The sequence below is a fragment of the Akebia trifoliata genome, unplaced genomic scaffold (genome assembly GCF_017979445.1).
Source record: "Akebia trifoliata isolate Shusen 1 unplaced genomic scaffold, ASM1797944v1 Contig00576, whole genome shotgun sequence".
Lineage (NCBI taxonomy): Eukaryota > Viridiplantae > Streptophyta > Magnoliopsida > Ranunculales > Lardizabalaceae > Akebia > Akebia trifoliata.
This window is the reverse complement of record NW_028237113.1, coordinates 13,885-40,327: the sequence shown is the minus strand read 5'-3', so window position 1 is coordinate 40,327 and position 26,443 is coordinate 13,885. Positions and strand designations below refer to the sequence as shown.

Here is a 26,443-nt window from a genome sequence, read left to right as displayed (position 1 = left end):
TTTGTTAATGCCATCCCAAGATGTATACTAATCTTTAGTGATTTACATATAAATCGTGATTTTTTAACTTGGTTTCACGTCTCGTCTCGTTCAGCCCTGATACTGAGTTAACTTGAATAATACGTCTCGTCTCGTTCGGCATTGAGATAATGATTTTCAACCATTTAAAAAATCTGAAAAATTCAGAAATGATTCTTATTAAAAAATGAATTCAAAATAATATAAAATTAAAAAAAAAAAACCGATTTGAATGAAAGAATATAGGGGTGAGAATGTTTAATTCGTTCGTCTTGTTTAACTCAGACGAGATTTTGAAAATCTTGTTTAATACATCTCATTTGTCTCGCAAATTATTCATTGTTATTAGGTATCATTTGTCTCGAATGAGATTTTGCAAAATCTCGTCTAAGACGTCTCGCTTATCTCATGATACGTGGACGTCTCAAATAGATTTGTGAGTTGATCTTGTTCAACTCTGATATCGAGTTCACTCATACGATACTTCTCGGTCTGAGTTTTAAAACCATGATATAAATTGAGGCGGCGTTAGTATAAACCGAGTTTTAAATCCATGACATTTTCTCCCTATAATTCGAAATGACTAAAATGCCCTCCTTCCTATCAGTTTTCTCACCAAATGTCTCGAAAATCAAATAATAATATATAAACAATAGGAGGACAAGGAAACCCAACGGCCAACATAAACCCCACCTTCTAGGGTTTTCTGAAACTTAGGGTTCGTTCATTTGCGACAATGGTGTCTCTAATGGCGATTAATCGAGGCGGAAACTCCATTATCTCTGCTCTCTACAAGGTTCGAACTTCAAACCCTTCTTACTTCATCTTCAAACACAGCCAAACCCTAAAAATTGTATCTTTAGCTTCTCGAGATCTTCCATTAAAATCCTTCAGCACTTCAGCTGTTCCAAATAACTATCAGATACCTCAATCCTCCGATCCTAGGGTTTTCCAACGCGAAGGTGGTTTTGCACAGCGTGGAAACCCTAACCCTAATCAATGGAATTCTCAAAATCAGAGTTACCCTCAACGTGGAAACCCTAACCCTAATCAATGGAACTCTCAAAATCAGAATTACCCTCAACGCGGAAACCCTAACCCTAATCAGTGGAGCTCTCAAGATCCAAATTACAATCAACGTGGAAACCCTAATCCGAACCCTAATCAGTGGAACAATCAAGTTCAGGATCAGAGGTCTGTGGGAGAAAATCGAGCTCCTAACGTTCCCCCTCAGAATGTCGATTTGATGGCTTTATGCAGAGAGGGTAAGATCAAAGAAGCTGTGGAGTTCATGAGTCAAGGTTTTCTTGCCGATCCTCACACGTTCTTTGCGTTATTGAGTTCGTGTGGGAACTCCAAGTTGGCTGAAGAAGGAAAAAAGGTCCATGATTTCTTAATGAGGTCGCCTTTTAGGGGCGATCTTCAGTTGATGAACAAATCAATTGAGATGTTTGGGAAATGTGGAAATATGAATGATGCCCGCAACGTGTTTGATCGGATGCCCGAAAGAAATCTTGATTCTTGGCATTTTATGATAAATGGGTTTGCAGCGAATGGTCAGGGAGATGAGGGGTTGCAATTGTTTGAGCAAATGAGGAAGTTAGGGGTGCGACCTGATGGAGAGACTTTTCTTGCAGTTTTATCGGCTTGTGCTAGTGCTGAAGCGGTTGAAGAAGGTTTCATACACTTTGACTTGATGAAGAATGAGTATGGGATCACTCCTCAGATTGAGCATTATTTAGGGCTTATTGATGTTCTAGGAAAATCTGGGCATGTTAATGAGGCAGGGGAGTTTATTGAGAGACTACCCTTTGAACCCACGGTTCAAATTTGGGAGGCATTGATGAATTACGGTAAAATTCATGGAGATATTGATCTTGAAGATCGAGCTGAAGAGTTGATGGTTTCACTTGACCCTTCTAAGGCTGTTTCGAACAAAATTCCAACACCGCCACCGAAGAAGCGTTCGACAATCAATATGCTTGATGGGAAAAACAGGGTTCTTGAGTTCCGTAGTACGACACCTTATAAGGGCGAGGTGAATGAGAAATTGAAGGGCTTAAGTGGGCAGATGAAGGAAGCAGGTTACGTGCCAGACACGAGATACGTGCTTCATGACATTGATCAGGAGGCGAAAGAGCAGGCATTGCTCTACCATAGTGAACGCTTGGCTATTGCATATGGTCTAATTAGTACTCCAGCAAGGACACCTCTTAGGATAATCAAGAATCTACGTATTTGCGGTGATTGTCATAATGCAATCAAGATCATGTCGAAGATTGTTGGTAGAGAGCTGATTGTTAGAGATAACAAACGGTTTCATCATTTCAAGGACGGAAAATGCTCATGTGGAGATTACTGGTGAAGATGTCATTACCTTCGAAACTAATGTGTCTGTTATGGGTAAGAATCGGAATTTTATTCATCTTGGCAATTCAGTGTGTAAAGAGAAATTGAATGTTTAGTTGCTGCAAGAAGGAAAAGCAAGTAGACTATTGGTAGTAGATGAAGATAGATGTTATTCACTGCTTTAGATTGGATGTTCTGCATTGTTTGAAACTACTTTTTTATTGCTTAAAAAAAATGTAGTAAACCTCGAATGACTTTAAAAAATAATGCAAACATTATATCAACAATGAATAGTCACTTGATGACTTGCATTAAGAAGGAACTTCTCACAGCTCTTTTAATACCTAGTAGATTTATTACAATTCAGAAGGTCCATTCGAGATAAGTTTGCCGTTTTTTGTTGTGCAGTAGTCCGGAACGTCTGGCAGGACACTTGGCCTCGTGTTGGAAGTGACACCTACACCTGGAAGGTGATCTTCTGGTATGATAGCTTCTAGTCTGCTTCACAAGCAGATATGAGGCTCGTGGCGAAATGTACCGGAAGTTTGAATTGGTGTGTTTGTCTTTCAAGATCGGCAATTCTAAGATTTACGACGAACTCTTAATTGAATAGTGACTACAGTACTTTGTTTATGCTATGTTACTTATTGAGGCAATTCCGGCTTTGATTCTAAACTCATATCTTTGTGAAAAGTAAATTGGAAAAAATTCTTTCCCAGTCCAAATCTTTCACTTGAATCACATGCATCTAAGCTTCTTGTACCCTTGGGCTCTGTTCATCCACGATGAGGCTTGTTTCTTAAAGGGTTTGTGGATCTGTTCTTGGGTTTTGGGTTTCGGGTTCTGATTTCCTCTGCATTACATTTCGTCCAAAAATTAGTTTCACACGATTGTACTGAGCTAGTTGAACCAAAGGCATCAGGCTGTTTTACAAAATTGCATTAGATTGTTGTGTCAAGTGTGGACTGGCAACAGGTTGGGTGTGGGTTGAGTGAGGCATATATTTGTTTCGAATTAAGGATGTTCAACTTTTTGTTGTATACACGACTCTTGCACCAGAACTTCAAGCCGATATCTGGATCGGGTAAATGGATTTCAGATCAGGTATGATATATTTTGATCCAACTTTTGAAAATTTTGGTTAAAATCAAGTACGGAATATTTTACCTGATTGGATAAACAAATGTATCCATATCCTGATATCCAAGTAATTTCAGGTCAACCGACCCATTGCTAGCCCTGTGTAGGTGAAAGGTGGGCATTTTAGATTCTGGTAACTTAAGCGTATCCCTCCTGTTTTTGACAATCTTCCTCACTATTATATTTCAAGTAACACCCACATGCCCACATCTCTCAAGTCTCAATTAATATAGAGCCTTAATTCATTCCTATTATTCAGAAATAATAAAATTCTCTTAAGGAAAAAAGTGACCCAGTTTAATAAAATGTTGAAATGCGAAAAAAAAAAAAAAAAAATTCACGAAAATTGGGTGGGGTAGGGGTACCAATACGTTTGCTGAGCTGGACATATTACAACCAGAATTACAGATAAGTAGATAAACATCAAACTTTAAATTGGCTTGAAACAATTCTTATGTACATTATATGGAATCAGTATCAAGAATATGGTTACATAAAGCTTGAATCCACATAAAAGAGCACATGGAAGAACGATCAAGAGCGAGCATCAAAGCCAATCAGAATGGCTCGACGAAAATGGGGAAACTACACATTTTCAGTCATTTATTCAGGAAGAAGGATATACCTAGCTAAATGTCATTAATGGCTTGAATCAAAATAATTATTGTGCAAAAAACAAGGTTATTGCTAAGGTTAAATCAGTGACGATTGTCAAGAGTGAAGAGATGATGGACCGGTAGTTCTATTTTTGGTTACTGCATCAGTGACGGTTTCTTCTCGCGATGGAACTTTCAGCCACAACTTCATAACATCATACACAGTAAACCCAATTGCTACTGACGGAACCACCTATTGGACAGACAAGCATCAGAATTTAAATATCCCTTAATCCCCATTAGGGCTTAAAATGGGTCAGGTTCTGATTTTTATTTGGATCCGTATCTGAATCTAACTCGAATCGTATTAGCTAAAACCATATTTGAACCATTTTGACAAAACCTGGATCCAAATCCGATCTGACTGAATTACTTGACTCGGGTTGGTCCGGTCGGATAATTCTGGACTGTTCAACATTTCTTTACTATATTCCTTTCTAATTGCTATACTATTTTTTTTTTTTTTTTTACCATTATAATTCTTTTATTTTATAAGAATTCCTGTCGTACTAAAGTAATAGAAGAAAGATATCTTGAAAAACATAAAAATATAATTTTCAAAGCAATATATCATTTGTTTCTAGGCAGATATAGGGATGGATCCATAACCAACCCGAGTCGGACTAGGGTCAAGGGACATTAACCATACTCGACCCATTTTTTTTTTGGATATACTCCAAGGATCAAAACCCACTAAATTCAGATCACTCAGATTTCGAATAAAATCCAAACCATTTTATGCCCTATCCCCAATAATAAAAAAATAAAAAAGAACACAAGGAAGAACGAAGAAGTAGAACAATAGGTCGCACCTTCAAGTAATTGATACTCAGCCCCGAGAACAATTGCTTCCACCCTTGCTTTTGGACAATTATAACGAGGCTCTGCATCGTTCCTTTCAGCTCTCCCTTATTAGACGACGATAGCCATTGTACCTAGGAAGATGGTTGTTCTTCTTCACTATTTCTCTATTCTGTTCTACAATGTTTCGAAATCCTTGGTTTTGAACTGTTAAAAGTTAGAAACTTATGTGTGAAGGAATCACCTGCATTTGCCGCCTAACAACATCGAGAGGGTAAGTAAAGGTCTGACCCAATACACCGGCAATTGATCCACAGAAGAGTTTCACCGTGATATCTTTTCGGTGCTCCTTGGGTACATGACTTTTCATCTCCTCATAGAAGTAGAACTTCAAACCGGAATAAGGGAAGATTCCGTAAAGCGATGGAGCTGACCATATAGATCATATATGTTAGAGATGAAGAGTACAGAAATATCCCATGAAACCCATTAAAAAAATGCAATGATCACAACCGAATTTGTTAAAATTGGCAAGTTTAGTTTCCTGCCCACTTAGCCATCTACATAGTCAACAAATTCTCCGACTTGTTGAAAAAGTCGTGATTAAATGAACACCGATTTAATCATGATTTTTCAATAAATCACGTCGATTACGAATTTTGCAATTAAATCATCAACTTTGTGATTAAATCAGAAAACGAAAGATGAAATTGAAGAACTAGTAAGAAAATATGAAGTTTATGGTGACTATTTTGTTGATGAAGCATTAGATAACGAGAATGCAAAAGAGGATGACATTGAATATTTTTATATTTTGAATAATATAAACCTTTAATTTGTTGTGGAATTGTGGTTACTTCTTGTGGATGCAAGGATGATATCTATATGGAGGTTTGGTGATTTATTAATTATTATTGTGGTTTAATATGAGATTTGGTGATACAATATGAAAGAGACTTGAACCTAGCCTGATTTCCTTCTTTTTTTCCCTGATTTTACCAAATTTTTTCCTTTGCCGACTTATTCCTGAATCCCAACTTGGTAACTATGGCCATCTATTCTAGCTTCTACCCTTTTTACAGGCAAAGGGGTTGAAGGTGGGGTTTGAACCCAAGTCTGCGATATTACCACTCAGCAACTTTACGATCCTAATAGCCCGGCACCTACAATTAGGGAAAATTTGAACCAGTGTCCTCCCTCCACCAGGCAGATGTGTAAATTCTAGCCAATCCTTGCATTTGAAAATTAAAGATTTTCGTGAAAGACAGGAAGAGAGTATATACGTTAATACATACCTACACCTCGATACAAGCCTCTTGTCCCACTCTCTCTATAGATCTTTGAGAAACAATCAAAAATTCCTTTATAGACTTGTTCGGTATGAGGTAGCATTTTGATGTTCAATTTTGATGATTCCACAACCTGCATTAGGGGAAACAACAGTTACATGTCTTCTATGAAAGCTACAGTCAAGCCAAAAAACTGAAACCTACCAAATCAATCACAAAATTGAAGGATTAAAGATAACAACGTTCTTAACCTGATATGCCAATTTAGTCCGGACTAAGTCAAGAGGATATGTGAAAAGAACAGCGGTTCCTCCGGCAAATGATCCTGCCATAAGATCAAGAACTGGACCTCTTCCAATGTCAGGAAAACCGTGTATAATCCATCGACGGTATTGTTCATAAGCCATATAATGAAGAGCTGCATAAGGTACAATTCGAGCAACACTTGCTCCATTTCCCCTGAAGAAAATATTTCATTCAAAAGTGGATATTTAAACAAATGTAGAAGACAAAACAAAAATGTGAAATGAATTGATGTAAAAAACCTATGGAACACAATCTCTAGATGATTGAGATTGGATCATGGATTGGAAAATTTTAAGTAACAAGTTTACCTGTAGAAACCCAATATACCTTCAGTCTTGGAAATCTTTTTGAAGGACCCCAACAACCCTATACTCTGAAATTCTGCTCTTCTAGTCTGTAAAGGCACAATTAGTTCCTCATTAAAACATAGACAGGATGGTTTGTTATCTGTTTGTCTAAGTTAACTCAGTCCTATTCCATGGCTTGTGTTGTATAACAGAATATAGACAAATTTAGATGCCACCCCACCCTCACCAAAAAAATATAGATGATCTACCCTCCCCACATATCTAGCCACAAAACATGAAAGTAGTTCTAAACTATTTCACCATTATCAACAAAGCCTTGTCACAAAAAATTGGGTCAGCTGAATGAATCCTGTTCCTCCATTCAATTCTGTCTAAAGCCTGTCCTTTGTTAATTCAAGTGTCCATATCTGCTCTCATTACCTCATGTACAACCTTTTTGATCTTTCTTTCGCCCTTTTAGACCTGTAAATGGCATGTTCCTTCTAAATGGGGACGTTTCATTGATCAAGTTATAAACTCTTTGATAGTCCAAAATATCTATATCCAACAATGTTGTCAAATAGCATATAACTCCCAAGGGGTTGGCCTAGTGGCAAGTCGAGCCTTGATAAGCTCCTCAGGAAGGGTAGATCAAGTGTTTGAAGCCCCACGATGCAATAAATTCCCTGGGGCCACCACCATTGAGGGTCCGGTTGACCTTCTACTCAACCAGTTGCACATAGGACTTTCCGAGGGGGTGGTGCGTGTGACAGTGGGATTAGTCTCACCCGAAGGGTAGGGATACCCATGATAAAGGAAAAAAAAACATATGCCATGTTTGCAATCAGGAATATGCTATACACATATGTGATGGCACAACAGGAAAAAAAGTGAGGAAAAATATACAATTATTAGTTATTAAAAACTACCTTAGAATACTCTTTTAATAGGTACCATAGAAAAATTCTTTTGTGAACTGTTATTCCTAATTTGATTATAATTTATTATGTTTGCCTATTTAATACGTATGCAAGAAACCAAGAATGCATGAAGTCAAAAATTTGGAGAAGATGACTAGTAGAAGTAGGAGATAATTAGTACATTAAAATAAGTAGAATAAGTATAAGAAAATTAGATAGATGTGAGCTTTAGAGCAATTTAAAATGTAAATGGGAGATTTAGAGAGTAAATGTGAGCCTTTTAGAACATATTAGATGCTTAAGAGTGCCAGGAATGGGAGGGGTGGGAATAAGGTATTTATAGAAGTTGTGGAATTAAATAAATAAATTGTGGGCAAACAGTCAGATATCTGACCATTGGAACAGTATGCGATAGTATACTGGTCTATAGGGCCTATTTTCGCATATGCCATACCATGCCACTATGGCATATCTGAAAATATGTCCAGAAATCACATATGTAATTGCATTTGCCAACACCGCACAATTCATCAAAATTCTGGTACTTCTTTCAATATATATGACAATATTTTTGTACCATATGTACTCTTATCGGAGATGAGTTTCATCATGAAAACCCCAAACACTGCCAAATTCAATGTTAAATATCAATATTGATCAAAAGTCCTTTAATCACATCTTTATACTCCAATACAAGGTCAACAAGAACTTTTTTTATTATTAAAATAAGCTACACAATTTTTAGTCACAACTGAATCTCAACCTCAATTAATTAGCACAAAATTCCATTCTATTATACACAACTTGTAGAACTCCAATCATACACAACATTAAACAATAGAAAACATCACCATTTGAAAACATCACCAAAAAAAACATAAAAAAGGAAAAGAATAGAAAGTTAACCATTAAGCCCTAAAGTTGAACTACAAGTAATTGTGCATTTCTCAATACAAAATCACCAGCTCACTTGAACCTGTAAATTGAACTTCTTTTCCAAATCTAGCTCCTACATCTGGGAATTACCCATAAAAAATATCATATCTTGCAAACCAAACAACATATATTTTTTCCTCCTATGTTTCAACTATCCTAGAAGTTGATTAGCTATTTCTCATTTGTGCTAGACACTCAACCTTCAATTCCACTGAAGGGTCCCCGTCTAGTAGATAACGAGTGTATTAGATTAGATTATGTTCTGCAAGGATATCTGTGAAGATAGGCAAAGATCATATCAAAGTTAGTGCATGGATGGTGGAGGCTCGTAGAGAAGATGGTTTTAAATCATCACTCCAATATAGCAACCTGAATTCGTTAATTTAAGATTCGTCCAATTCATGTGTCATTTGTGATATGCGAACAGAGCCCCAAAAAAATTTGGAAAAGGAACCACATTTTCAAAATTCAGCCATCACTCTGCATGAGAATAATGACAAAGAAAGCTAACATCTTAAGACCTGTGAAATTTTGGGACAGTTCAGCACAATGTGCATTCCATTGCAAGAAACAGAAATAGTTATGCAAAATCTCTAAAAACTCAATAGTTTCCTACAAGCAGCACGAATTCAATTTTAAAATGGTAGAACTCCCCACTTCCATAAATTTTACGAAAAACAACACAAATTCAAGAAAAATTTCCCTTAGCCAACGTTACCTAAAAATGCCCAGATACTTCCCAACAAAACCCCTCAATGAATAAAGAGAAACACCACAAAAATACATATTTTAAGTTCATCTACAACTGAAATTCAAGATAATAAAAAAATACCCAGCCCCATTACAAACCGAATCCACAGCTTCAACAACAACTCATCGAAGTTTCAAGAGAAAAATAAGTAAAGAACTTGATGAAAATTGTGAAACATCTTCAAAATCATTCAAAACTGAAATTACAAAAATAAATAAAGACAGAAATATCCTGCCTTGGCTAAAACTAACCCAAAATTCCAAAATCAATTCTAATCAAAACCCACGACTAGAAAACATCCACAATCACAATTATTAACACAATTTAAATGTACCCATTATCTCGAAACAACTTCAAACAACAATCCATCACCTCGAATGAAATTATAGAAAATTAAGAATTATCCAGCCTAGGCCAAAACTACCCAAAATTCTAAAACCTATTCCACCAAAACCCACTACTAAAGATGATCCACAATCCAAATTCAAGATAATTGATTACCGTACCAACTCAATGAATCAAAAGTACCTATAATCTCCAAAGCAAGTTCCAACAACAACCCATCATCTTGAATTTCATCTGAAACTGAAATTATAGAAAATTAATAAATATCCAGTCTTGGCTAAAACCATCCACAATTCCAACAAAAACCCACAACTAGAAAGGATCGACAATCCAAATTCAAGATAATTGGTAACAGTACCAGCTCAAACAAAAAGTAGCCATAATCTCCAAATCAAGTTCCAACAACAACCCATCAAAGATTATAGAGACAAACATAAACTCAACAACTCCAATTACCCAAAACTGTGAATAATGATTCCAAAGAAATAAGAGATTCAGATAAAAAAAAAAAAAAAAAAATTACTTGGAGAAGAAGATGGAATTAGATACCTGGAACAAGATCTTGACACGCTCGAGTGGAGCCACGACTGTCTTTGCAAACCCACCAGCGACACCTCCAGCTACAAGTTCCTTTGCGAAGACGGGCATGGCTTCTACAATTCCATCTAAGAACAGACCTCCCTCTCCTCTCCCATCTCTCTTCGCCATGACAGAGCGAAAAAAGAGAGAGAAGAGACTTGATTCGTTTCTGAATTCTGAGTATATATTGTGTGTTGTGACGTCGTAAGACTGTTTGTCGCATCCCGAGAAAATACTTTCTACTCCGACAATTTAGAGAAAGAGTTTTCGCCTATAGTGCCTGGTTTGTGGGTTCAATCGGTTCGAATTCGAGTTTTGTGATTCGTCAATCTAAAATACCCATTCATGATTCGCCAATCTAAAATGACTTTATAGGGGTAGGTAGAGAAAATTCCTTTTTTGGGTTTATTTTGGTTTCTAATTCGGTTCGCTAGCATGTTTCACTTGTGTATATATATAATTCTGTTATTTTTTATTTAAATAAAATAAATTTATATAAAAGATTTTACCAAAACATTAAGAGTTGTGTTAGAGTGAACTCAACTGGGGACACTTTGACATGATGGCATGCGCATGTTCATAAATGCATTTTACTTGAATCTTAGAGAAAACACATATTGAGCATGTGGTCGCCACCATGTCAAGATGTCCCCCATTAAGGTCACTCCAACATTAATCAAATATTAAATAAATTTTTAAAGGAAGTGTATGGTTGAAATCGTCTCGACCCCCGCGGTCATCCGCTAAATAGCGGATTAGGGGTCCGATCTACGTATCTCAGGGATTTTTAAAAGAATAGGGAGTCGTCACCTAATTTAGGTCTAGGAACCAAAATTAACTCCAAATAGATATAGGTCGGTCCGTGGATCAGAGAGATAGGTAAGGGGTCAGGTTACGGATTTCGGAAAGTATTAGGCACCGAACCCGCCTGATCAAAATAATCAGTCTCTACTGCGATCCAAAATATATCCTACGGTCAAGATTCAAAGATTAAAAGTCAAACTAGGGTCCAATCATCATCAAATTGCATCGGATTTACTAAACAAATCCTACGGTTAAAATAATTACATGATTTAATGAGGCATACATGACACAAAAATTTAATGGATCAATTCGATCATATTTTGAGCAATACAAAATCGATTTTCAATGCCGCGTATATAAGATTAGTGAATTGACTCATTGATGATATTTATCAAAGAAATTTGATTTCTAAGTCGTCACGTGCATTAAATTCAGTGGGTTAACTCGCAAATTTTGAGTTGCCACATGTATTAAATCGGTGAGTTAACCACGTGCTTAATTTTAAAATAAAATCGATTCAAATTTTCAATGTCCCAAAAATCAGCGAGTCGACTCGCAATTTGTTAACCAAAAGAATCCTAATTTTTTGGAATCGCCACGTGTATTAAATCGGTAATTTAGCCCGCTTGCTCAATTTCTAAGAAAATCAAACCAAATTTCCAATGTACCAAAAATCAGTAAATCGATTCGCAATTTGTTAATCAAAATAATCTTTGATTATTTTTTAAAATCGTCACATGTGTTAAATATGTGATTTAACCCACGTGCACAATTTCTAAAAAAATTAAACCAAATTTCCAATGTACCAAAAATCAGCGAGTCGACTCGCAATTTGTTAATCAAAATAATCTTTGATTAGTTTTTAAAATCGCCACATGTGTTAAATATGTGATTTAACTCACGTGCACAATTTGAAAATAAAACCAATTCAAATTTTCGATGTCCCCCAAAATCAACGAGTTGACTCGTAATTTTTATTGTGAAAATCGATTTTTTATTTTTATGTTTAGTGTACACCATTAATTTTTATTGAGTCGATTAAAATCAACATTTATGAGTTGACCCAACAACATCAAAAAGTGACGAATCAACCCGATAAATATTAACATCCAATGAGTCGGTCCATCAACTTGGTATACGCGAATTGATTCAATCGATCTATTAATACAAAAATATGGGTGAATTGATACGCTAATAATTCAGAAACTCGAAAATTGTCATTAGTGCCACGTGTACCCCAAAAATCAATGAATTAGTTTAGATGCATACTAAATTAAGAAACAATACAATTAAAAAAAAAAATAATAATAAAGTAAAAACAAAGTAAAATAAATAAATAAATAAAAATAAAAAAGTTACCTTTACCGAGTGATGTCGGATTGTTAGGATTCCTTCAAAAAGATCTTGAAACAATATGTGAGTAGTTGTTGTGACCTCGCGAGCTTTTAAGAAATCGATTCTAATTGTCGAAATCCGATAAGGATGAATAGAGGGCTGAGTTGATTATCAAACTGAGTTGATTATCAAACGATGAATGGAGGGCTGAATTGGATTGTAAAACCGCAAGGATGAAGGGTATTACATGTTGGTTTATAAAGATGAAAGAAAGAGGTCGAGAAGCATTAATGGAGTTTGCTAAAGGGCTGAAATTATGAGCTATGTAGAGGTTGTGGACTGAGCAACAAAAAAGAGAGGAATGACGTTTTGAGGTGCTGCTGCAGATTGGAGAGAAGTTGGGAACAGCTGAGCCTTAACGGTTGAACAAGAGGTGGAAGAAAATCATTGGTTGTTGTAATGGAAGTGGTGTGAACATGAAGATGATCAATGGAGAAGATGGCTGTGATTATTTTTAATGGTGAAGAGAGGGAGAAACTGAGGGCGTCAATGGAGATGGTGGCTGTTTTTATTTATTTATTTATGGAGAAGACGTTGCAGCAAAGGCTGCTATGGAGTGTGGGTGAAGATGACAGAGAGGGGGCTGGCAGAGAGAACGTGAAGAAGATTCGTCTGGGTGCAAATGTTGAGGGAGAAGAAGATGATGGCTATGTTGTTTTTTTTTTCTCATTCAATGGCTTTTTTTTTTAATGACTGTCGTTAAAAATCCCCCCTCCTTTTGTTCTCCTTCCCCTCTTTTATAATGGTTTCTCTATGAAACGTGGGTGTGTGTGTGTGTGAGTGAGAGAGAGAGAGAGAGAGAGAGAGTGAGAGCCGTGTGGGCTGTTATGGATAGATGGGTGAGAGGAGATGGAGCATGGTTGCTGTCCAACGTGGGGGCATGGCAGCAGTTGGAGAAGGGAGGTTATGGAGTGGAGAGTGATGGAGAGAGTTGGAGAAGGAGTGGGGAAGAAAGTGGGTATTGTGTGGGTGGTCCAAAACGTGGTTGGAGAAGATGGAAAAGGACGAGTTGAAGACGTGGGGGAGAAGAAGGCGTTGGGGAAGAAGAGGAAAAAACGTGTTTTTATTTATTTATTATTATTTTTTTTTCTTTTGTTATTTTTTTTCTTTTTTAAAAGAATGAGAGAGGGGGTTCCTACGCTACTCGTACTACGGTAATTCTCCGCCAATGAGTCGTGATTGGTTAATGAATTGATTTTGTTTCCAATTAATTGATTTCGATTTTTTTTTTTTTTTTTAAATTTTAGTCGATGTTTTGATTTAAAATTTAATTTGATGTTTTAATTGGTTAATTTGAATTTAATTTTTTAATTTAAATTTTGAACGGATTGATTACTTTGCGTTTTAATTTGAAATTTAAATTGATTTTAATTTTTAATTGGTCGGTTGATTGGATTTCGATTTAAATGTGATCGAATGGATTTTAATTGGTTAATTACATTTTGTTGGTCGATTTGGTTGATTGATTTAAAATTTTAATTCAATTTTGCATTTTAGTTGGTTGAGTGATTTTTAACTTGATTTTCAATTTGATTTTGATTTTGATTTTGTTCTTTAATCGGTTTCTTGAAAATGTAATTTTTATTTTGTATTGAAATTTAATTTGATTTTACGATTTTAAATTAATTTTAAATTTTGGATTTTAGTTTAATTTTCAATTTGAATTTTATTTTAGTTTAATTTTTTTATTTGAATTTTATTTTCCTAGGGATCAAGGTCTCTATGTTCGAGTTAGATGTTAAGGGACGTTTTGGTCATTTTTACGATTTTTGACGATTTTTCTTGAATTTCTCTGTTTTCATCGATTTAAGTCCCGTTAAACTTGAAATCACATTCTGAGTGCAATGGAGGTACTTTTGAGACTTTTCGGACATCCGAAATTTATGAGGGGTATTTTCGTCTTTTTGATGATTTTTTATAAATTTTTACCAATTTCTCTATTTTCATCGATTTGGGTCCCGTTAGACTCGAAATCACGTTCTGAGTGCAATGGGGGTACTTTTGAGACTTTTCAGACATCAAAAATTTATGAAGGGTATTTTCGTCATTTTTGTGATTTTTACAGATTTTTAGGAATTTCAGCGTGAGATTTCTTTCAGTCCCTGTGTGTTTATTTCTAAATCTCAAATCCATATTTTCCTAGCGTAGCGAGGTCTTTAAATTATCGAACTGTGTAGTGAACCTATGCGTACGTGCTTGCTAAGTCGGGTGTAAGATGTAGCGATCCTAAGCGTGCGTAAATTTCTAGGTCAAGTCGTGACGAGTGAGGAGGATGAAAAGAAACTAGAAACAGAAGGAATCAAGCAGTACTCACAAGCCTTCGAGTTCTTTTATATTCATCATTAGGAATCCACCAAAATCGGGTGACGAATTGTCGAATTAGGCAGATGCAATAATGGGGTGTCTACAGATGCCCCTCTTTGGCAGAGGGTGGAAGCAAACTAGATGTCCAATCTATTGTGGTAGATAGTGTGACATCCGAATGCCAAAGCTAGTGACAGTCCATTTTGCAGCCTGATTCGATAATTTGTCAAAGTATCCAGATCCTTGAGAATAACCTCTCCTTGGAAAAATGTCAGATCCTTGAATTTTGAAAAAAATTCTCCTTGACTAATGCAAATGCAATGTGGGTGCACGTGTGTGCCATTGTGTAGTGATGATTTTGAAAATGCGCATCTCCATTCTGCACATTCATGCTGAGAGGATAGCAAACTGTGTAAGGTCAATATAAAATCCGTGCAACATGTTTTTACAGAAAATCAGATAAAACTGAGTAAAATCTAAGAATAAACTGAGCAGGTCTGAGTAAAATATAAGTAGATCTGAGTAAAATCTGAGATGACCCTCGGCAGTATCTAAGCAAAATCAGAGTAAATTTCGAGATGACCCTCGGTGGTATCTGAGCAAATCCGAGACGAATCTCAGCGGGTCTGAGCAAAATCTGAGTAGGTCTGAGTAAAATCCGAGATGACCCTCGGCGGCATCTGAGCAAATCCGAGATAAATCTCGACGGGTCTGAGCAAAATCTGAGTAAATTTTGATATGACCCTCGGCGATTTCTGAGCAAATCCGAGACGAATCTCTGCAGGTCTGAGTAAATTCTGAGATAACCCTCGGCGGTATCTGAGCAAATCCGAGACGAATCTCGGCGAGTCTGAGTAAAATCTGAGTAGGTCTGAGTAAAATCCGAGATGACCCTCGGCAGCATCTGAGCAAATCCGAGAAAACCCTCGGCGGTATCTGAGCAAAATCTGAGAAAACCCTCAGCGGTGTCTGAGCAAAATCTGAGAAAGAATCTCGATAGGTCTGAGCAAAATCTAAGTAGGTCTGAGTAAATTACTGGAGTAAAAATCTAACTCCACAGGAATCATTTTTTTTTTAGATGGTCAGGTCAACATTTGAACCTCAGGGGTTTTTAAAAAAATGTTATCGAAAGGGTAACCTTTAATTCCAGATTTTTCCTTATCCTTTGGGGTTGGAATTGATCAGGCTTAAGAACAAAAAAAATTCCCCTAGTTTGATAAGACCTTATACTAGGGATAATTGAACATATTTTGAAATGACGTGCCTCTACTGTAAGGGGAAAAATAAATACACTTCCAAACAAAAGGAGAGGTGCCCCTAAAATATGAAAATTAGAAGTCTTAGATTACGACAAGTGCAATAAGGATTCACTTTTAATTTCGATTTTATTGAAGATTATGAGTCAAGCTCATCTGTTAGGAACAAATATTCACTTTTGAGATTCATCTTGGAGATCACGTTCTTTCCCCTTTGGTTCACTTAGGAAAGTAAACTTTTTCAAATCAGTCGTAGACGAGATACATGTGTCTTCTAAGTCTTTGCCTGTCTTAAACTGGGTATTGAAGCTTGGTCATTTCAGATTTCTGACACTCTGACTCGGCTCGTCTTTTCAGATTTTCGGCTTGACGGAGATTTTCTTTTGATTGCTCTATCTTTTGCCTAGATTGCCTGTTCAGGTTTTCAATCTAGCGAGCATGCTCTAACTTTTGCCTAAACCGTCTTTTCAGATTTTCGATCTAGCGAGCTTACAATTTTCTTTTTCTTTGCTCTGATTATTGTCAAGGCCGTTCTTCCAGATTTTCAACCTTGCGAGCTTGCCTTAATTTTTACCTAAGCCGCCCTTTCGGGTTTTCAACTTAGCAGGTTTTTTTTTTTTTTTTGGAACTTCTGGAGTTACTGTCTGATCACGCTTGCTATTTTCTTCGACCTTTTCATGTGGTACTCAGGAGGACTTCCATAGGTGGGCTTAGGAATAGGCTATGAAAAGAAAGGAGATTTGAGGCTCAAGAACCCGAATGCCCCTTGTATGGCATTCCTTTAAAATAGTTTTCTTTTCCTTCCCCATTTTGACAAATTTTCTTTACGGGAGAACATATATATATATTTTTTGAACTGGTCGGGCCTGAAGTAACTTCTCAGGTTGCCTACATACCCCAGAATTTTGGGATCAGACCAAAATGTAGTTCGAACATTTCCCTCCCCTAGGTTAGGTGAACGGGCTGAGAAAGAAGAAATTTTTTTTTTAAATGACTGCAAGGGGCTGAGAAAGGAGGTATTTAATTGGGTGACAGGAAAATTGGTTCGACCGAAGATGGCCTCCTCAAATGTAATACCGCTTGATCTGTTCAAGGTTTGTCAGTTCTGGTAATTCGATGCCATCGTGATCTTAGAGTTTGACAGCTGTCACAGGCAGTACCTCTTTGACAATGAAAGGACCTCCCCAATTGGGCTTGAATTTGCCTCTAGGATCGAAAATGGGCGCTCGATTTTCTTTAAGTACGAGGTCTCCAGCATGTAAGTCGCGAACTTTAACTCTTTTATCAAATGCCCGAGCGACTCTTCTCTGATAGACTTGCACATGGTATAATGCTTTAAGTCATTTTTCATCGATTAAGTTCAACTCTTCGTACCGGTGACGAACCCAGTCTGCTTCGGATAACTGACTTTCCATTAGAATTCTGAGGTATGGGATTTCCATTTCAACTGGCAAGACAGCTTCCATTTCGTACACTAGTGAATAAGGGGTGGCTCTGGTGGAAGATCGTATCGAGGTACGGTATGCCCAGAGCGCAAATAGTAATTTTTCAGACCAATCCCTATGAGATTGACACATCTTCCTGATGATTGTCTTGAGATTCTTATTGGCTGCTTCAACTGTTCCATTAGTCTGGGGACGATAGGGTGATGATTTGTGGTGTCGGATCTTGAATTTTGAACACAGGAAAATAAATTCAACTTTGAAATGTGACTCATTATCAGAGATCAGTTCAGAAGGTATCCCATATCGACTGATAATATGTGTTTGGACGAACTTGGCAACTTTGGATGCAGTGAGAACAGCATATGAACTAGCCTCCACTCATTTTGTAAAATAATCAATAGCCATGAGAATGTACTCATGTCCATTCGATGCTTTAGGTGTGATTTTGCCAATTATGTCGATACCCCAGACAGAAAATGGCCATGGCGAAGTCAAACCAACTAACTGAGATGGAGGTACATGTATGAGGTTAGCATGTACTTGACATTTATGGTAGGTCTTGACCAGGTGATGACAGTCTGTTTCCATTGTTGGCCAATAATACCCCTGTCTCATGATTCGTTTGACTAACATTTTTCTACTCATATGCGGTCCACAGTCTCCGGAATGCAACTCTTCCATTAACCATTCAGCTTGATTTTCGTCAACACATGACAAATGAATTCCATCATAAGACCTCTTATATAAGTTTCCTGCGTACAAGATGAACTGGGATGCGAATTTCTGTAAGGTTTGCCGTTCTTTCCTTGATGCTTCAACTGGAAACTCTTGTCTTTCCAATACTTTCTGGATGTCAGTGTACCATGGCTTTCCGTCAGGGAGTCGAGCAGCGATGTCGACTTGATGGCAGTATGCAGGTTTATCTTTGATTTCGACTGTGATATGCCTTAGTTCCATGCCCGAAGGCAAATGGATCATCGAAGAAAGAGTAGCTAGAGCGTCAGCGAATCTGTTCTCTTCCCTTGAAAGATGTTGGAACAAGATGGCTTTGAACTTCCTTACTAAATTTAGCAGATACTTGTGATAGGGCTTCAATTTCACATCCTTAGTTTTCCATTCTTCCAACGACTGATGTATAACCAAGGTTGAATCTCCAAATACTTCAATTTCTGTGATACCCAGATTCAAAGCAGCCTCGAGCCCGGCAATGCATGTTTCGTATTCAGCTGTATTATTAGTATTGGAGAAAGCTAACTTAATAGCAATCGGAATGTGACATCCTTCAGGAGAGAATAAGACTGCCCCTATTCCGTACCCATTCTGATTCGTCGCTCCATCAAAGTATAACTGCCATACTTTATCTCACAATTATTCTTCAAGGTTCAGGATATTTTCATCTGGGAATTGATCGATAGGTCTTGTTCCTTCTGCCATTGGGTGATCCGCCAAGTATTCTGCTATTGCTCTTCCCTTGACAGACTTTTGCGTAACATGTGTAATGTCAAATTCTGATAACAACAACAACCAACGTGCAGTTCTACCTGTCAATGCTGGCTTCTCGAAGAGATATTTTAGGGGGTCCATCCGAGATAACAGAATGACTGAATGAGAGAGCATGTAATGCCGAAGCCTTTGAGTAGCCTATACTATTGTTAGGCAAGTCTTTTCGAGAGCTGAATATTTTCGTTCATATTCTAACATCTTCTTGCTGATATAGTAGATGGCCCTCTCTTTATGATTGTCCTTGTCATACTGTGCCAACATGCATCCCATAGCTTCTTCCGTGACTGACAAGTAAAGGAGGAGAGGTTCACCCGGGGTAGGTGGAACCAAAATGGGTGGATTTGAGAGATATTCCTTAACTTGGTCGAAAGCTTTTTGGCATTGCTCATTCCATACTGTCGGCTCATTTTTCTTGAGAAGCTTGAATATAGGTTCGCACACATTGGTGAGCTGAGCGATAAATCTACTGACATACTGAATTCTGCCTAAGAACCCCCGAATCTGTTTTTCAATCTTAGGAGGTGCCATTTCTTATATAGCTTTGATTTTTTCAAGGTCTACTTCGATCCCCCTTTGACTGACTACGAATCCAAGTAATTTTCCAAAAGTCACTCCGAATACACATTTTTGAGGGTTAAGGCGTAACTGGTATTTTTGGATCCTTGTAAGAAACTTCTCTAATGCAGCGACGTGTCCCGACCGTTCTTTGGATTTCACTATCATGTCATCCACATAGACCTCGACCTCTTTGTGTATCATGTCGTGTAATAGGGTCGTAGCTACTTTCTGATAGGTAGTTCCAGCGTTCTTCAAACCGAAAGGCATGACTTTGTAGCAAAATGTTCCCCATTGCGTGATGAATGATGTCTTTTGCATGTCGCGAGGGTCCATCTTTATCTGGTTGTACCCCGAAAACCCATCCATAAACGAAAGAATGGCGTGCCCTGCTGTATTATCAACCAATACATGATGTGAGGCAACGGGAAACTATCTTTTGGACTGGCCTTATTTAAATCTCTGAATCCACGCACATTCTCACTTTCCCATCTTTTTTGGGAACTGGGACTACATTAGCAATCCATTCTGGGTACTCCACCACTTCCAAGAATCCAGCATTGATCTGCTTAGTGACCTCTTCCTTAATCTTCAAAGTCCATTCTGGCTTCATACGTCGGAGTTTCTACTTTACTGGCCGAGCATCTGGATGCAATGGAATCTGATGTTGGACGATATCTGTACTTACTCCTAGCATGTCCTCATAAGACCACGCGAATACGTCCTTGAACTTTCTGAGCAGATCTACTATCCCTTCGCGTTCCTCGGGAAATAAGGTGACTCCAATTTGAATCTCTTGAGGATTTTTTTTAGTCCCGAGATTGAATAGTTCTGTTTCTTCCATTACAGGTTGAGCCCGACGTTCATCTTCTTGTTCAAGTAGTTTAATTAATTCGATAGGAGTTTCTTCATCAGAAGATTCATCCTTCGAAGTCAAATTATCAGTTAAATCATTATTGCACTCGGGGTAATCAGAAACTTATTCTATTTCATTAAAGATAGATGGGGTGACAGGACTTATTGCAGACTCAACAGACTCATCATGACCAGACCCGACATACAACAAATGACTCATTACATGGTAATTGGAAAGAGACCCGACTACGGGTTTGATTACAGACTATGGGTTTTGAGCACTGTAGACACCCAATTTTTGCACTCGCCTGATTAATCAACTCGTCAACCCGATCGCAATGATTCCCAATGATGGATGTTATTTCTATTGCTTTATTTTGTTACCAGAAATGTTTCAGAAATCCAGATGAGGTATCTCGAATTGACAAAACCTTAGAAACCACGCTATGCTAGGAAAATACGACCCTAGAAACATAGAAATCATCATCTTGTAGACCAAAAAGAAGCTTCACGATAAAAATCACTAAAAATTGACCAAATTACCAAAATACCCCTAACCTCAAAACAACCCTAGAGCCTACGTTACGCTTAGGAAAACCCATTCAAACACATAAAATAACAAATCGGAACTAAATAAATCATTTTACCAATTTTAACAGAATTTGATAAAATTACGAAAATGCCCCTCATAAAGTTCATGAACATTTCACACAAAAAATTTCATAAATGACACAAACTAATATTTCCATTGAATGCCTTACGAAAAATCGATTCTAAAACATCCTAGAACATTAAAAACCGACTTGAAACGTGAAAAGTCATCTCCGGGGGCAAAACGGTAATTTCATAATTTTCATAATAAAATTTTTTGAAATTAATAAATAAAATATTAAATAATTAAAGTGAAACATTGATGAAATTAATTTAAAATTTTGAATTAAAAAATCGATCAATCGGGCTTTCAAGTAAAATTATTGAGGGTTCGTGAGATATTTCTTTAAGGACCCCCTCCATTTGGGGGTCTAAAGAATTAAAGAAATAATGGAGGAGGGGTCTCCAAAAATTAAAAGTAAATCAAGCAAGACTAAAGTCAAGGTATTAAAGTCAATCAAGTAAGACTAATGTCAAAATTAAAGTCAATTAAGCAAGACTGAAGTCAAAATATTAAAAGTCAATCAATTAAGACTAAAGTCAAAATATTAAAAGTCAATCAAATAAGACAAAAAGTCAAAATCATAATAGAATTCTAATTAAATAATAACTCTATCTAATAGAGTTCTAACTAAAAAATAATTCTGCCTAAAACAATTCTAATTAAAACACAATTCTACCTAAAATAATTCTAACTAAAACACAACTCTAACTAAAAGAACTCTAATTAAATACTAACTCTATCCAAATCAACCCTTAAAAAATTCTATAAATAGAGGTCCCCACACCCTATTTTCGTATCAAATCATAAACAAATTCTATAAATAGAGGTCCCCACACCCTATTTTCGTATCAAATCATAAACGCTAAGAGAAGTAGGTCTAAAAGCCCCCCTAGCCTCCCATAAACCCTAGTTTTGGAGCCCCAACTCCTTACCTAACATCCCTTCTTCGATTTTAGCCTAAAGAACACCCAAAAACCTTTCAAAAACATCCCAAAATTCGTAACAAACTTGAAGAGTTCAGATCCAAAAATAAGGAGATACCTTGCCTCGGAGATCCGAAATCAAATCCGGAGACAGAACGAAGCAAAAGAGTACGGTACAAGGAGCTATTTTTGTTAGATCTGGGGGAATAAAGTTTGCTATCGGAAAGGTATAAAATTTTTTATTTTTATTTTTATCTAGGTTTTTAGCAATGTAATTTACTTGGGAAGTTAGTAGAGACCGGCTTTGGCCGGGCGGGGTTGGTGCCTAACACCTTCCAACCCTGTAACATGATCCCCAAATTCAGCTTTTTTTTGTTATAGATTAGTTTTTTTTATCCGTTTAGAGTCATTGATCGGTTCCTAGACCGTAATAACTAGGTGGCGACTCCCAAACCTCAAGGGTCAAAAGCGGATCCGCGTACCCCGCGGATCGAGGGCGCTTTCAGTGGCGACTCCACTGGGGACAATTGAGGATCAAACTTGAAAAGCCCCAAGTATGGGAACATTGTCAAAAGTACCTAGTTTTTTTTTGTTTTGTTTATTTATTTATTTTTTCTTCTTTTTAGATTTTACTATTTTGTTCTTTTGGCATCATTTATTTGGATTTTGATTATTTTTTAGAATCTTGTTTTTTATGGTGCAATCAGGGTCACATTGGGTGAGTCATAATAATTTTAAATTTCCAGAATTTGAGGATTGGATTGTCTAATTGGCATTAAGATTTCAGGTATTCTTTTCTTGAAAGTAATTTTTAGATGTTCCCAATAAGGGATTACTTTTAAAGACCCAAATTTTTTTGAAAGAAATTAATGACGTAAGACAAAATAGTGCTGATGGGCATGCAATGTAGGAGGATAGGGGATCTATGCAGAGAGAAGGGGAGACAATTCTTGGGTTGCCATGAAAAAAAGACAAATTTTGTTTTTTTTTTGTTTTTCTGGTTTTTTTTTTATATATAAAAAAAAAATCAAAATCTCTGTTGTTCTTGAAAACAAAGGAACTGCCCTCCCTCTCTTTCTAATCTTCTTGCACCACCGATGTTGCCCATTCTGTGGTAACAAATCTCAAATCAGGGCTAGGGTATTAATGGAAAAATCCCCAAATCCTTCAATCTTCAACAGATCCAGAGAGCTTGTTCTCATGGTAAGATAACCATTCTGGGTTTATTAATGACCGTTGTTCTTCATGACGCCATTGGTGCTGAAAAATTCGGAACCAAGAACACCAAAACCAATACTACATCCTCCTTTCCCTCACTATCTTCCCCCTTACCCAACTCCAATCCCTCATACTTGTTCTACTGCTTCTTCCGTTTCGCCCTCTCCTGACGTGGTTAATCGCAAACAATGCAACGTTCTCATACTAGCAGAGGCTGTTAATCACCTTCAAGGATTAGAAAAAAATCTCAAAAACATAGTGCTTCTGTTTCAGATAGGAACGACATGGTTGTGTCCTCCTCTTGTTCCATTTGGTGAATTAGTAGCAGAAGAAGAAGTTAACATTGTGGGTCTGTTAGATTTAGAGGAAGATGTGGCTCTTCAATCTTAAACCATCAAACATATGATCGAGGTCGATTATGCAGAAGGTTTGATTCCATTATCCAACGTTACTGCTAAGATCTTAGCAAAGATCATCAAATACTACAAGAAACACGTTGAAACCTCCACCACCATTGCTCATAAAACCGACCTCAAAGTCTGGGATGCTGACTTTGTCAAGTTGATCAAGCCACTCTCGTTGCCTTTTGTGGGCTGCAAACTATTTGGAAATTAAGGTTTGTTGGGCTTGACGTGTTAGGTTGTAGTTGGTATGATGAAGGGAAAGACACCAAAAGAAATTGAGTTCGTCTGTCTTTTTGCAGGAAGATCATAAAACATCAAAAATATATATGTGCTGTTTTTTTATATAAAAGAAAATAGTGTGAAAGTTGTATTGGCTATGTGCTGGCAGCAACATTTCAATGAAAGTTGTGTTGGCTATGTGCTGGCAACAATATTTGAAAGAAAGTGAGTTGGTGTGAGTTTGTGTTGTGGCAACAACACACATTAAAAAAAATAAAAAAGGGTTGTATGTTTTGTGTGTTGCCAACATATGATTTGTGAATGTTGCTGGCAGCAACATAAATAAAAATAAGTTGTGAGTTGTGCACGTGAGATGTGTGGTTGTAGGTAAAGAAAAAATATACAAAAGTGTAAGGCTAGCCTCACAAGTTTAGTAAGGTTTTCTTCCTTATTAAGGGTCATTGACCTCCCCACGTGGCAGCAATTTTATTTAAAATAAAAAAAAATAAAATAAAAAAATGAGAGTTTTGTTGTGTGGTGGTAGCAAGAAGATGGTGGTCTATGCGTGTGGGATGGCAACAATCGAAGAAAGTTAGATTGCGGGTATCGTGGCATCAACATAAAAATTTGTGGCTTGTAATTTTTTTTAAAAATAAAATGGGCTAGTCTTACTAATTTAGTAAGGTCTCTTCCTTACTAAGGGTTAACAATCTCACCACGTGGCATCCAAAAAGGTGATCTAATACCACGTGTTTGTGGCGAACAAAATTCCATAAACTTTTAAAGGAAATTTTCAATTTTTAAAAAAAATAAATAAATAAATAAATTTCATCTTAAACTTTGATTTGAGATTTCATAATCACTCATTTTCAAAACCTTGGACCTAAATTTCTCATTTTTAAAATTGAATTTTTTTTCTCTTTTTGGATCCAAATCTTTTTCCAATCAAAATTGTAAAGGTCATGGAATTAGATTATCAATGAGGGAATCACGTGCCCTAATGACCCTTAGTAATTTTGAAATCTTAATGTATTAGTTGAGATAACCCAAGTTCTCATTGAGAAATTTGTTGAGTCCTAAATTCAAAAATGCAAAAAATTCCTAAAATTCCAAGGAAAGAAAAAAAAAAAGAATTTTTTATGCATGTTTCAATATTGGATCTAATCGATTATTCCGTGTTATGTTCATTGATTGATTATCTGAAAGGCCATGATCCTAATGGATATATACATGCTTTGATTTCAAATTGGATATTTTGGATATTTCTGTATTTTTGATCAATATTTATTCAATATCCATATGTTGATGGTTTGATTGGTTTGATTGGTTTGATCAGGGCCATGGGCCCATTTGTTTGAAAAGGCCTCGGGCATACCCCACCCTGTTTTGCACAACACCACATGCACGTTTACTGTTTTGCACGCTTGCACCTCCCATATAGCCAACGTGGCACTAGTGCGTGACCCGGTCTCTTTGGAGATGCGAAGTCATTCATGAAAACCACAACTCCAGTCACGTACCTTAGGGTATATCAAACTGGGGCATCAATACTGTCTGATCAGGTGATTCTGAGAGGTATATTGATGCACCCAGGCTGGAGCAACCTGAGCCTTTGACCTATTGTGAGCCACACAGTCACATCTCCCGATTGCCAACGTAGTACTAGTACGTGGTCGGTCCCCTCATGGGATGTCAAATCATTTATGAAAGCTACAACTCTTGACTCGTACCCGTAGGTATAAAAGATAATCTAAGTATATCAATTGCACTTCTTGGTCAAAATTGGTGCCTAAGCAAGATCTTGCCCCACTATACCCTACTGTACGAGGGGGATAGACTACGTCTATTCTAGACGAGAGGTATTTAAGTGGGCCTTTACTCAGCATTGTGTGCCACCTCTCAACTGGAGATCAAACTGGTTGTTTTTGGCTTCAGAGAAGTGAATTGAGGTTTTAGGTTATCACCTATACGGTATATCAAACCAAGTCACCACGTATCGAAAGGTATATAGGTGTGCTTGGGCAAGGGTGGCCAGATAAAAATGCATTGCACGTAGTAAGCTTAGAGTCTAGAAACCTTCCCAGTAGGTCACGACTCGAACTTATCGTGGGTGTTCCCGGGTTGTTTATTGAATAGAGCCTGTTGATTGATGAATGTATGTGAGTGATGTGAATGATGAGATCAAAGTGTATGATTGTCCTCAAGGATCAAAAATTAAATTAAAATGAGTGCACCGACCCAATAAAGAATCCATTTTTGGCAATAATTCGTAATGACCCAGTCCATCTCAATCCAACAATCATGATGGGCCGAGCCATTTAAATCAAAATAAAATTCTTTGCTAAATTCGGGTTTCAACCCATTTTCAAAGAAGGAAAATGATTTACAAAAGGAAATATTTTTCGGGAAAAATATTTTCTAAAAGAAATGAAAAAAGAAGGAAAATAATTTACAAAAGATCTATTTTTGCATGAAAATTTTTATGGACCTTGGAAAATTATCAAAATATGTTGGAAAAAATAATCAGATT

At 36.9% G+C, this 26,443-nt stretch overlaps 1 protein-coding gene and 1 pseudogene across 2 annotated transcripts; one reads left to right on the top strand and one right to left on the bottom strand.

Annotated features, from left to right (window-relative positions):
* Positions 1-670: 670 nt before the first annotated feature.
* On the top strand, positions 671-3,023 carry LOC147381318 (pentatricopeptide repeat-containing protein At2g15690, mitochondrial pseudogene; annotated as a pseudogene).
* A 901-nt stretch (positions 3,024-3,924) lies between these two features.
* LOC147381317 (mitochondrial carrier protein CoAc2-like) lies at positions 3,925-10,708 on the bottom strand. 2 transcript variants are annotated; one of them, XM_086430588.1, is made up of 7 exons: positions 10,348-10,706; positions 6,868-6,953; positions 6,505-6,712; positions 6,260-6,386; positions 5,209-5,393; positions 4,976-5,098; positions 3,925-4,356 (listed from the first exon to the last, which is right to left on the bottom strand). In XM_086430588.1, the coding sequence occupies exons 1-7, from the start codon at positions 10,504-10,506 to the stop codon at positions 4,219-4,221; spliced, it is 1,026 nt and encodes a 341-aa protein (XP_086286714.1). In that variant the 5' UTR covers positions 10,507-10,706; the 3' UTR covers positions 3,925-4,218. The 2 variants fall into 2 exon arrangements, 1 of the variants encoding a protein (XP_086286714.1); XR_015174664.1 differs by having other exon boundaries at positions 4,219-4,356; positions 4,976-5,136; positions 10,348-10,708.
* Positions 10,709-26,443: the final 15,735 nt, after the last annotated feature.